The sequence below is a fragment of the Sarcophilus harrisii genome, chromosome 4 (genome assembly GCF_902635505.1).
Source record: "Sarcophilus harrisii chromosome 4, mSarHar1.11, whole genome shotgun sequence".
Classification (NCBI taxonomy): domain Eukaryota; kingdom Metazoa; phylum Chordata; class Mammalia; order Dasyuromorphia; family Dasyuridae; genus Sarcophilus; species Sarcophilus harrisii.
Window position 1 is genome coordinate 301,561,025 of NC_045429.1, and position 13,074 is coordinate 301,574,098.

General features: G+C 33.9%; 1 protein-coding gene across 3 annotated transcripts in view; it reads left to right on the top strand.

Moving 5' to 3' along the window:
• The window catches only part of AFMID (arylformamidase), a 28,750-nt gene extending 16,343 nt beyond the window's left edge, over positions 1 to 12,407 (top strand). For 2 of the 3 annotated variants that reach the window (XM_023502675.2, XM_012548626.3), the window contains exons 8-11: positions 4,348 to 4,426; positions 4,591 to 4,729; positions 11,797 to 11,901; positions 12,171 to 12,407. In XM_023502675.2, the coding sequence (XP_023358443.1) occupies positions 4,348 to 4,426; positions 4,591 to 4,729; positions 11,797 to 11,901; positions 12,171 to 12,197 (350 nt within the window). In that variant the 3' untranslated portion in view covers positions 12,198 to 12,407. Of the gene's footprint in view, positions 1 to 4,347; positions 4,427 to 4,590; positions 4,730 to 6,137; positions 6,306 to 11,796; positions 11,902 to 12,170 lie in introns of those variants that run through there. The other variant, XM_023502676.2, reaches the window with a different exon arrangement.
• Positions 12,408 to 13,074: the final 667 nt, after the last annotated feature.

Below are 13,074 nucleotides of genomic sequence, written 5' to 3' on the forward strand. Positions count from 1 at the left end.
TAAACATTGCTCCCCATTATGAAACTAAGAAGAGCTCGTTGTTTTGAGTCCAAGTGTGACATAGTGACCCAGACTTTTGAATAGCAAATCAGCCATTGATGAAGGAAAGCTTGCTTGAGTAAAAATATTTGGCTCAACTCCTTTTGTGTTCATACACATTCCCCATGGTTAGCAAAATTTCTTGAAGTAGAAGAGCTAGATTTTTAAATTTAATCCATTACAGGCTTGCTGAATTTATAAATTAAGTTCAAAGACAAAGAATCTTGACTTAAGTAGTTATAAGATAAACCCAGTTAATTGTAAATGGTATCAATAAATAAGTGATACAGTATCACTCTTAATTTTCTTAATATCCTTTGACCCAGTAATATATTATTAGGTCTATATGTTAAAGAGGTCAAAGAAAAAGAAAAAAGCTGCTATGTACAAAATTATGTATAGTGGCTCTTTTTGTAGTGGCAAAAAACTGGAAATTGAGGGGATGTATTCCATTAATGGGGAATGGTTAAGCAATTTGTGTCATATGATTGTGATAGAATACTATTGTACTATAAAAAATGATGAGCAGGGTAGTTTTAGAAAAAAAAAATGGAAAGATTTATGAACTGATGAAAATTGAAGGGAGCAGGACCAGGAAAACATTGTACATAGTAATAGCAATATTGTATGATGATCAACTGTGAATAACTTAGCTATTTTGATTAATACAATGATCTAAGATAATTCTGAAGTACTTTTGATGAAAAATTCTATTCTCCTGCAGGGAAATAACTGATAAACTCTGAGTGCAAATTGAAATATAATTTTTTTCACTTTTTTATGCTTTTTTTGTTACATGACTAATAAGGAAATATGTATTGCATAATTTCATATGTATAATCATTTCTTACCTTCTCAATGGGAAGAGGAGAGGAAGGAAGAGAATTCAGAATTCAACATTTAAAAAAGAATGTTAAAAACAAATAATAAATTTGTTTAAGAAAAAAAGACTATATACCCAATATATACACAATGTAATGTCTCATATTATGAGAGAGTAGTTGAATGATTTAAAAATTATATATATATATATATATATATATACACACCCATACCCAGATACAAACATACTCATAATTCCAGTTTTTTTTTTTTTTACTATCTAAACCAGTTTACAGATCCATCATCAATGCACTAGAGTTTCTGTCTCCCCATGCCCCCTCCAGTGTCTAATATTTTTGTTCCTTTTCATCTTTGCCAATCTAATAGGGATGAGGTAAAACCCCAAAATTGTTTTAGTTTGGGTTTTTCTTATTATTAGCAACATGAAACATTCTTTCATATGGACATTAATAACTTACAATTCTTTTTTTTGAAAATTACCTGTTCATATCCTTTGACAACTTAATTATTAAGGAACAACTTGTATTCTCATTTATCTGCTTCAATTCCATGTATGTCATGAGGTTAGACCTTTATCAGAGAGATTTGCTCTTAAGGTTTTTTTTTCCCCTCAATTAAATCCTTCCTTTACTCTAGCTATATTGATTCAATTCATGCAAAAACTTTAAAATTATGTGTGTGTGTGTGTGTGTGTGTGTATGTGTGTGTGTATGAAGCTTTTTATTTTTAGAATATATGCAAGGTTAATTTTCCATTATTGAACCTTGCAAAATCTTGTGTTCCAATTCTCCCCCTTCTCCCTATCCTCTTCCCTAGATAGCAAGTAATCTAATATATGTTAAACATGGTAAAAAACATATGTAAATCCAATATAGGCATACATATTTATACATTTATTTTGCTGCACAAGAAAAATCAGATCAAAAAGGAAAAAAATGAAAAAGAAAAGAAAATTCAAGCAAACAACAAAAGAAGTGAAAATGCTATGTTGTGATCCATACTCAGTTCTCACAGTCCTCGCTCTGGGTGTAGATGGTTCTTATCATCACAAGATCATTGGAACTGGCCTGAATCATCTCATTGTTTATGAGAGCCATGTCCTTCAGAAATGATCATCGTATAATCTTATTGTTGCTGTGTACAATGATCTCCTGGTTCCGCTCATTTCACTTAGCATCAGTTTATGTAAAAAACTTTAAAATTTTATGTACTTCTGTTTTTGTTTTTTTTTCTTGGCATAAGCATGGAGATAGAAAGTGATAGTTTCCAGCAGACCCTAAGAAGTCCAAGCTACTTTTGCATCATATCCCCTGACCCAGTCAGTTCTGAAATATTGTTTTACAATGGCTGGCAGTGGAGATCTGCTACACTGTTGGAGCCAAGTGATCCAACTTCTTGAGAGAATAGGGAGGCAGGGAATGGTGGAGCTTAAAAATGTTTTTTATGCAAAGATCACATATAAAAGGCAATTGGCCTATTTCATCTTGCTCAGTATATATTCTGCAGAATGCCTTTTTTCCTGGGGTCAAATACTGTATTACCAAGTATGTTACCAGGGCTGGAAAAACATGTGGGCGCAGGAAAGCCCTGACTTAGAAAAACTTGCAGGACAATTTATTCCTGATTGCTGAGCAGATCTCAGGAGTCATCATGACCTTTGACCAACAAATGGATTACTTTTGAGATGTTTCAATTCCAGGCTTATGTGAACTACTTTACATGGTAGAGTATTGTGTTGAAGAAAAGGCATTGGAAGTATCTATAGAAATAACAAATTCAGATAACTAGTAATAACACAAAGTATAAGAACTAATGAGTTATACCATTTAAAATTGTGAGATGTTTTACATACTACCTATAAAATGTTGTACATTGGTAATTGATTTTTAGATTAATATGAATGGAAGCAAGTGTCCAATTTGTAGCTATAACACAATAAGTGGATTGTCCATGTTTTCTACCTCATTAAATTCTTCCTAAATCTCTTCAAAGCTTCCTGCTCATTTCTTCCCAGCTTTTTATCACTGTCTCTACTTTTTATACAATATCTTAACACATTTCAAATCTAACATATTTGAGACAAATGAACACTATCAAAAATAAGTGTTCAAAAATGTTTTGGTTTACATTTAGTTTTTGTATTAGAATCCTAATAGGCTCTTTTTTGTCCCCACCTCTGAGGCAAGTAGGGTTAAGTGACTTGCCCAGGCTCACACAGCCGGGATGGGTTAAGTGTCTGAGGCCAAATTTGAACTCAGGTCCTCCTGACTTCAGGGCTGGTGCTCTATCCACTGTGCCACCTAGCTGTTCCTCCTAAGAGGCTTTCTAAAGACTTCTCAAGATCTTTTATGTGGGGACCATTACCTTTTGACTTAGAGCTACTTTATATGGACTCAATAAGTAAAAAAACTTAAAAGCCTTATTGTAGATACAATAACATACAATAAGTAGTCTTTTAGGTAAGCCAAACAAAAAAATTAATTAGGCTGTTACAATTGACAACACTATTGTGTTGAAATAATGCACTTCATATTCCTATCACTTAGTACTCACAAGAATCTATGAGATTCGCATAAAACCTATAGTAGAAAAAAAAGGTCAAGTGACTGACCTGCCAGAGGTCACATAGCCAGTAAGCACTGGAAGCAGATCCTAAACCCAGGTTTCCCCTGAGTTCACCCCTAATGTTCCCTTCTTTGACAGACACTGATGCCTCCTTAGAAGGTTGGGGCAGTACAGTACAAAGGGTGCTGGTGATTCCATTGAGATTAATCAGTATATCAAGAAACTGTGATGTCATTAGTCTGGAATCTCCCTTCACTGATGAAAATTTCACTAACTTCATCTATATATACATCACAGATAAATCTCTGAGGAAGTTAAGAGAGATTGTCACATAGCTAGTAATTATCACAAGCAGAATTTCCTCTTGGGTTTTCCTTTTTTACAAATCTATTGAAAAATATCTATTCTAAATATTTTTCTCTACCTTACTCTGATATGCTAGAAAGAACATTGATTGGTTTGAAACCAAGAAAGACTCATATTCTGAAAAAGTCACTTAATTTCTCTACTGTTTTGTTTGGTATTCTTGTTAAGGTATCATTTGTCAACTACAAGACTTAAGATTCTTGAGAGTAGGATTAGATTATACACCCATCCTCTTGAGATACGCAAAGCAAATGTATTATCTCCATTTCATAGCTGAGGAAATGCACTCAGAGAGATTATGATTTTGTCCAAGGTCACACAACTAATTGCTGTCCAAGCTGACACAGAAACCATTTTTCTAATGCCAAGCTCAATAGACAATGTGATGCTGTTTTGTTTTACCACTTACAAACTGAAAATATTTCTAAATAGTTAAGTTGGTACCTCAGAGATACATACTAATCACAAACAATTGGCCTGGCCTCTCCCAACTCATGCTATGGTCTGTATTGATAGTTGTTTTTCAATTCACAGGCTCTTACTTGGTGAGTGGGATCTATGACCTGGAACCCATCGTGCATAGTTATATCAACGACAAACTTCAAATGACCTTGTGAGTTATCTTCCCTGTCCCTACCTATATGGCATTTACTCCCTATCTGGGAAACATACATGGAAGCCTTTTCCCTTTCTGTTTTCTTACATTGCTGGAGGGTAAAATTAAGATTTCTTCTGTTTCCTTTCCCTGCCCTTGTCCTCTTTCCACTCCACTTCTAGGGAAGATGCCCAGAGGAATAGTCCCATGTTTTGCCAGAAAGAGGCCCAGAGTCAGGTGACTTCAACTTGTGACTTAATAATAGCCGTGGGCCAACATGATTCTCCTGAGTTCCATCAACAATCCTTGGATTATTTTCAGGTAATTTTTAACTTCCCTGTCTTATTCTTGTTAGAAATATATTCTTGACACTGAAAATCAGATATGGAGGAAATTTTATTAAAGAAGAATTCTTAAGGAATCGTCTTCACAGTGGGCCACTCCTCTTTGGGAAAAGGGAGCCCCTACCTCCAAAGTAGTAAAACTTTTGTATTTGCTAGTGGGGCACATCCTCTCCTTTCAGAGAATGGATTGATCCATTTCTTCCAGATTACAATCTTCTTAATACGCTCACTACATGTTTCCCTTTAATATATATAAAACATGTTTCTCTCCTTATCATACATCCCATATTCAAAAATGGCAAAAAAAAAAAAAAACCCAACCACCCCAAAACCTCCTCCTATGGGGTGTGTTGTTCAAAATATAAATTAATTTATTAAGCAGGTACAGTAGTGATTTGGTCAAGTCAGGTCACTGACTCCAACTAGTTTGGGCTGAATCAACTATTACCTTAAATTTGTTATTTTCTCAAAACCACAAGACTCTTTCTGGTTAACTGAATGAATCCACTTGTGTCTTCCTAGCCCCCCAATTCCCTGTTTGCTAAAGGTTTCTATTGATCACTTAATTGTTCTGTGGAATCTTAACCTTCCTTAACCTCTCACATTCTAAAAACCCCTTGGTCAAGAGAGCAACTAGGTGGGATCATGGGATCCCAGAGCACCAGCCCTGAATTCAGGAGTTCAAATTTTATCTCAGACACAACACTTCCTAGCTGTTTGACTCTGGGCAAATCACTTAATCCCAATTGCCTCAGCAAGAAAAAAAAAAGAGAGAGAGAGAGAGAGAGAGAGAATGAAGGAAAACCTCTTGGTCAGTAGTACCCACTATCCCACACTACTCAGAAGTTTACAACACCGTGGAAACCCAACTTTCAGCATTTCTCACACTCCTTTCTTTCCTCATGGGGAGTTGGGAAAGAAGGGAGATATAATCTTGTGCCTCCTAATCTGAATTCTAATTCCCAACTATTTTCTCTTTATTTTCCTTTTTAATTTGAAAAAATGTTTTATTTCATTAAATGTTGCTCAATTGCATGTAAAAAAATATTTTAGTCATTTTAAAAAAATTTAAGTTTCAAAATCTCCCCTTCCTTCCTTCTTATTTTTCCTCCCTAAGAAAACAGACAATTTGATGTCAGTTGTACATGTGAAGTAATGCCAAAAAAAGTATGCTTCATTCTGTACTCAGAATTCACTACTTCTCTCTCTAGAAATGGATAGAATTTTTCAACACATGCCCTTTGGATTTTTCTTGTATCATTGTTTTGGCCAAGTATCTCATAGTTGATCATCTTTACAATATTGCTGTTATTGTGTACAATGTTTTCCTGGTTCTACTCACTTTGTTTCAATTCATATAGTTTTTTTCTATTTTCATTTCATAGTAATAGTCACCTCAAATGCAGCCAAGAGCTAAAATCCAAATCCTTTATTGTCTCCTTCAAAAGAGTGGGGTTAGAACAATACTGTAGGATGATCAAGTATGATGGACCTGGCCATTTTCAGCCATGAGATGAACCAAATCAGTTCCAATGGAGCAGTAATGAACTGAACCAGCTACACCCAGCAAAAGAACTCTGGGAGATGACTAAGAACCATTACATAGAATTACCAATACCTATATTTTTGCCTGCCTGCATTTTTTATTTCCTTCAGAGGCTAATTGTACACTATTTCAGAATCCGATTCTTTTTTGTACAGCAAAATAACAGTTTGGACATGTATGTTTATTTGTACTTAATTTATATACTTTAACATATTTAACATGTATTGGTCATCCTGCCATCTAGGGGAGGGGGTAGGGGGAAGGAGGGGAAAAATTGGAACAAAAGGTTTGGTAATTGTCAATGCTGTAAAATTACCCATGCATATAACTTGTAAATAAAAAGCTATTTAAAAAATAAAATAAAATAAAATAGGTCATTAAGGAAAAAAAATAGTCCAGTTAGCTTTTTTAGAGGCCTATCTCTCTCCTTGGTTTTGAGAGCTCTTGCCACTAGTCCTTTGCCTCTTCCAGCTGCAGCCTCTAGCTCCCTCCAAATCCAAAGCCTCCAGCCAGCACAAAGGTGGAAGTTGGGATGAAGCTTGACTTCTCCTCCAAGAGTGGGATTGTGGGTTTCTGTCTTGTGAATCTCCCAAAGTCTCTAGTGGGCTTGTCCTTTAGTAGGCTCCTCCTTATATATGCTCTCTTAAAGATGTGAACTCCAAAGGTGTGAAAGGTGTGAACTCTCTTAAAAGGTATAAACTCTAATGTGTGAACTCTCCCAAAGGTGTGAACCAAGGTGTTAACCAAATACATAAGCATTGTCTCTATCAACTACAGTGACTTAGCACCTAGGTTCAAGTTCTGGCTCATAATAGTGAATGACTTGTATTTTTTATAAATTTGACTGAGTTCTTTATATATTTGAGAAATGAGGCCTTTATTAGAGAAATTTGCTGTAAAAATATTTCCCACTGATTTTTTCTTTCCTTCTAATCTTGGCTGCATTGGTTTTGTTTGTGCAAACCCTTTTCAACTTAATGTAATCAACTAAGGAAATTGAATGCAGATTGAAACATACTATTTTCACCTTTTGTTGGATTTTGGGGTTTTTTGTGGCTTTTCCCTTTTGTTCTGATTTTTCTTTCACAACATTACTAATATGAAAATATTTTTTAAATAATTGTATATATATAATCTATATTAGGTTGATTGTTGTTTGGGGAAGGGGGAAGGAAGTGAAGAAGGGAGAAAAATTTGATGCTAAAAATCTTATAAAAATGAATGTTAAAAACTTTTTATGTATAATTGAAAAAAATAAAGTGGTATGAAGGAATGTTATTAGAAAAATGAAAATGGGGCAATTAGGTGGCGCAGCGGATAGACCACCAGCCCTGAAGTCAGGAAGATGACCTGAGTTTAAATCTGGTCTCAGATACTTAACTCTTCCTAGCTATGTGACCCTGGACAAGTCACTTAATCCCAATTGCCTCAGCAAAATAAAATAAAATAAAAGATAATTTTTAAGCTAAATTAAAAATTATTTAATGTAATCAAAATTGCCATTTTACACCCTCTAATGCTCTTTCTCTCTATTTCTGGTCATAAATTCTTCCTTTATCCATAGATTTGAGAGGTAAGATATTCCATGTTCCCTAATTTGCTTATGATATCACCCTTTATGTCTAGATCATGTATACTTTTTGATCTTATCTTGCTATACAGTGTGAGATATTGTTTTCTACCTAGTTCTACCAAACTACTTTCCAGATTTCCCAGAAGTTTTTGTCAAATACTGAGTTCTTGTCCCAAAAGTTTGGTTTTATATATTTATCAAACATTAAATTACTGTCTATTATTATTATTATTATTATTCCTAATCTATTCCACTGATCTACCACTCTATTTTTCAGTCAGTACCAGTTTGTTTTCATGATTATTGCTTTGTAAATACAGTTTGAAATCTAGTACTGCTAGGTTGCCTTCCTTCACATTTTTTTTTCATGGAATTGCTTGATAAATGTCAACCTTTTGTTCTTCCAGACGTATTTTGTTATTATTTTTTGTTACTCTATAAATTTTTTTTGTTAGTTTAATTGGTATGGCACTGAATAAATTGATTTAGATAGAATTGTCTTTTTTTATTGGCTTGGCTACCCTCCAGTCATTCAGCTCTTTTTTATTAGTGTGAAGTGTTTTGTAATTGTGTTCATATAGTTCCTGGGTTTGCCTTAGGAGGTAGACTTCCAAGTATTTTATTTTGTCTGCAGTTATTTCAAATGGAATTTCTTTTTCTATCTCTTTCTATTGATTTTGTTGGTGATATGTAGAAATGTTGATGAGTTCTGGGTTTATTTTATATCCTTCAACTTTGTTAAAAGTTTTTAATTGTTTCAACTAGTTTTTTAGTTGATTCTCTAGGATTTTCTAAACACATCATTATATCATCTACAAAGAATAATAGTTTTGTTCATTGCCTATTCTAATTCCTTCAATTTCTTTTTTTCTTGTCTTATTACTATATTGCTTACTTATTACTATAGCTAGCATTTCTAGTTCAACACTGAATAGTAATAGTGATGATGGATATCTTTGCTTTACCCTTGATCTTATTGGGAAGACTTCTGCCTTATCCCCACTACAGATTATACTTGCTGATGGCTTTAGATAGATGCTATTTATACTTTGAAGGAGAAATCCATTTATTCCTATGCTTTCTGGAGTCTTTTTAAATTTTTTTTTTATTTTTGCTTTTTATTTACAAAATACATGCATGCATGGGTAATTTTTCAGCATTGACAATTGTAAAACCTTTTGTTCCATTTTTTCCCCTCCTTCCCCCTATCCCCTCTCCAAGATGGCAGGTTGACCAATACTTGTTGAATATGTTAAAGTATAAGTTAAATACAATAAATATATGTATACATGTCCAAACCATTATTTTGCTGTACAAAAAGAATCGAACGCTGAAATAGTGTACAATTAGCCTGTGAAAGAAATAAAAAATGCAGGCGGATAAAAATAGAGGGATTGGGAATTCTATGTAGTGGTTCATACTTATTTCCCAGAATTCTTTCGCTGGGTGTAACTGGTTCAGTTCATTACTGCTCTATTGGAACTGATTTGGTTCGTCTCATTGTTGAAGAGGGCCAAGTCCATCAGAATTGATCATCATATAGTATTGTTGTTGAAATATATAATGATCTTCTGGTCCTGCTCATTTTACTCAGCATCAGTTCATGTAGAGAGACTTACAGCAAGAGGCCTTGCTGAAATCATCCTGCTGGTCATTTGTTACAGAATAATAATATTCCATAATAGTCATATTTTATTCAGTCATTGTCTAATTAATGGGCCTCCACTCAGTTTCCAGTTTCTGGCCACTACAAAGAGGACTGCCACAAACATTCTTGCACATACAGGTCCCTTTCCCTGCTTTAGTATCTCTTTGGGATATAAGCCCAGTAGTAACACTGATGGATCAAAGGGTATGCACAGTCTGATAACTTTTTGAGCGTAGTTCCAAATCGCTCTCCCGAATGGCTGGATGTATTCACAATTCCACCAACAATGTATCAGTGTCCCAGTTTTTCTGGAGTGTTTAATAGGGAATGAGGATTGTATTTTGTCTAAAGCTCTTTCCATGTGATTCTATCTATATTCTCTCTATATCTATATATGTATTGAGATAACATGTATTGATGTGTTGAGATCACATGATTTTTGTTAGTTTTGCTAATTTTCCTAAGTTTGAACCACCTTTGTATATCTGGTATAAATCCCATCTGGTCATAATGTAAGATCTTTGTGATATACTGCTATAATCTTGCTAGCATTGTATTTGAAATGTTTGTATCTATATTCATAGAAAGATTTGTCTATAATTTTCTTTCTCTGTTTTTGCTCTTCCTAGTTTAGGTGTCAGTACCATATTGTGTTATAAAAGGAATTTGGTAGGATTCTTTCTTGGCCTATTTTACCAAATTATTTTTGTTTTATTTTTAAGTGTTTGGATAGAATTTACTTATGAATCCATCAAGCCCTGAGGTGTTTTTTTTTTGTTTTTTTTTTTTTTTTTTTAGGAACTCATTTATGGCTTGCTCAATATCATGTTATGTTAATCTGAATAACTTTTTTGGGTAAATATTTATCCATTTCACTTAGATTGTCAGATTTGTTGGCACATAGACAAAATAACTTCTTTTTTAGAAAGGGTTATGATTTATTTTTTTATAATAGTTTTTCATTTTTCAAAATACATGCAAAGATAGTTTTCAACATTTATTCCTGCAAAACTCTGTGTTCAATATTTTTATCCCTCTTCACCTAGACAGCAAGTAATACAATATAGATTAAACATATGCAGTTCTTCTAAACATATTTCCACATTTATCATGCTACACAAGAAAAATAAGATCAAAAAGGGGAAAAAATGAGAAAGGAAAAAAAAGGCAAGCAAACAACAACAAAAAGGTAAAAAATACTATGTTGTGATCCATATTCAGTTCCTATAGTCTTCTGATGGCTCTCTCCATCACAAGTCTATTGGAATTGGTCTGAATCACATCACTGTTGAAAAGAGCCAAGTCCATCACAGTTGATCATCACAAAATCTTATTGTTGCTGTGTACAGTGATGTTTTGGTTCTTCTTATTTCATTTAACTTAAATTCATTTAAGTCTCTCCAGGCCTTTCTGAAATCATTCTGCTGATTGTTTCTTATAGAGCAATCATATTCCATAACATTCATATACCATAACTTATTCAGCCATTCTCCAACTGATGGACATCCACTCAGTTTCCAGTTCCTTATCACTTCAAAGAGGTGTTTTACAAACATTTTTGCACATGTAGGTCCTTTTCCCTTTTTTATGATTTCTTTAGGAAATAGACCCAGTAGAGACACTACTGGATTAAAGGATATGCACAGTTTGATAGCCCTTTGGGCATAGCTCCAAATTGCTCTTTAGAATGGTTGGGTCAGTTCACAACTCCACCAACAATGTAATAAGATCCCAGTTTCCCACATCCCCATCTTAGCCCATCTGAGAGGTGTGAAGTGATACTGAAGAATTGTCTTAATTTGCATTTCTCTAATCAATTGTGATTTAGAGCATTTTCAAATGGCTTTAATTTCTTCATCTGAAAATGGTTTGTTCATATCCTTTGATCATTTATAAATTGAAGAATAGTTTAGAAACTTAGTTAATTCTCTAAAAATTTTAGAAATAAGGGCTTTATCAAAACCCTTAGATGAAATTTTTTCCCCCACTTTTCTGTTTTCCTTCTAATCTTGTCTGCATTAGTTTTGTTTGTACAAAACCTCTTAAATTTAATATAATTAAAATTATCCATTAGCACAATAGCTTCTAATAATTGCTTTCATTTCATCTGAAATGGTGGCAAATTCACTCTTTTTATTTTTAATAATGGTAATTTGGTTTACAATCATTTTCTTATGATCTTTCCTTTTTCTCCTTCCTTTCTAGCCTCTTCTAAAATTACTAATTCCTTGAAAACTGTCCCATTAGCTACCCCCTTTTTTTTAAACTTCTCTACAGGTTCTACGTTTACATGGTTGGAGAGTTTCATTTATAGAAATCTCCAATGTGGACCACTTTGACATCATTGAGAAACTGATGCAGAATGAATATATACTGACTCAGGTAGGATAGCATTATTGTTATTATTAGTTTATCTTGATATTTTCAATAATTTGAATGGTATCAGGCATATAGTAGATGTTAATAAATTTTGACCATTTGTCTCAATCCTTCCAAATCTCTTCTACCCACCAAACCTATTCTAAATCTCTTTCCCACCCCACTTAAACTTCTCTGTTCAAGAGACCTTCCCTCTCCACTTTCTACTTCTAGTCCTTCTTATTTACTTTATACTAGCCTCTTCAGCTCTACACTACTTCTTTCTGTTACAGGTTATTTTGAGGACAATTTTCCAGTAATAAGAGAATCCAGAGCCTCACCATGTCTACGATCACTTGGTGAAGAGCAAAGAACAGAAAGATGCTTTCTTTCTTTTTTCTATTCTAGGAAGATGAGTCTTAGACCATTCAAAAATCTGTACAGAAAGCTTTGGTTTTTAACCTTCCCTTATGGAGAGATTATACCTCTGTGCTTGCTCTCATAACCACTAATAAAATCTTTTAACTTTATATTTTATGTTCATTCATTCAACAGTTATCTGTGCTGAGGAAAAGACCTAAATTAGGTGCTGAGAGAATATAAAGCTTAAATAAAATGTTGACCGGCTCCCATGAACTTAAAACCTAGTAGAAGAATAAGACATAGAGTAAATTACATTACAAAATACCATGTGATAATTTCTGCACATGAAGTAAAACAAAGTTCTGTGTATTATTTGAAGGATAAAGATGAGATGAAAAAGGGGAAGATCAAGGAAGCTCCTCTTCAGCACATAATGTTTGCTTTAGGCTTGAAAAACTAAGTAGGAATTCAGGAGGCAAAGTGGCTTGGGAGGAAATTCCAAGCTTAAGGTACCCAAGTATCAGCTTAATTTGGCTGGATCATCTGAGTATTTGGAAGAAAGTAATACAAACATATCATAGTTTCTGAGCTAGAAGGGATTTTAGACAAGACAGTCTTATTTTAAACATAAGGAAACTGAGGCCTAGTGACTGAAGTGGCTTGCCTAAGAATAAACATAGTATAAGTGGCAGAACCAGAATTATGTAGGGCTGGAAAAGTAAGATGATGCCAAATTATGGATGACTTTGAATTTCAGGCAAAGAAATTTGAACTTCATTTTGTAGGCCATTGGGAACCAATGGAGATTTTGGTACAAATAAGTGGAATCACTAG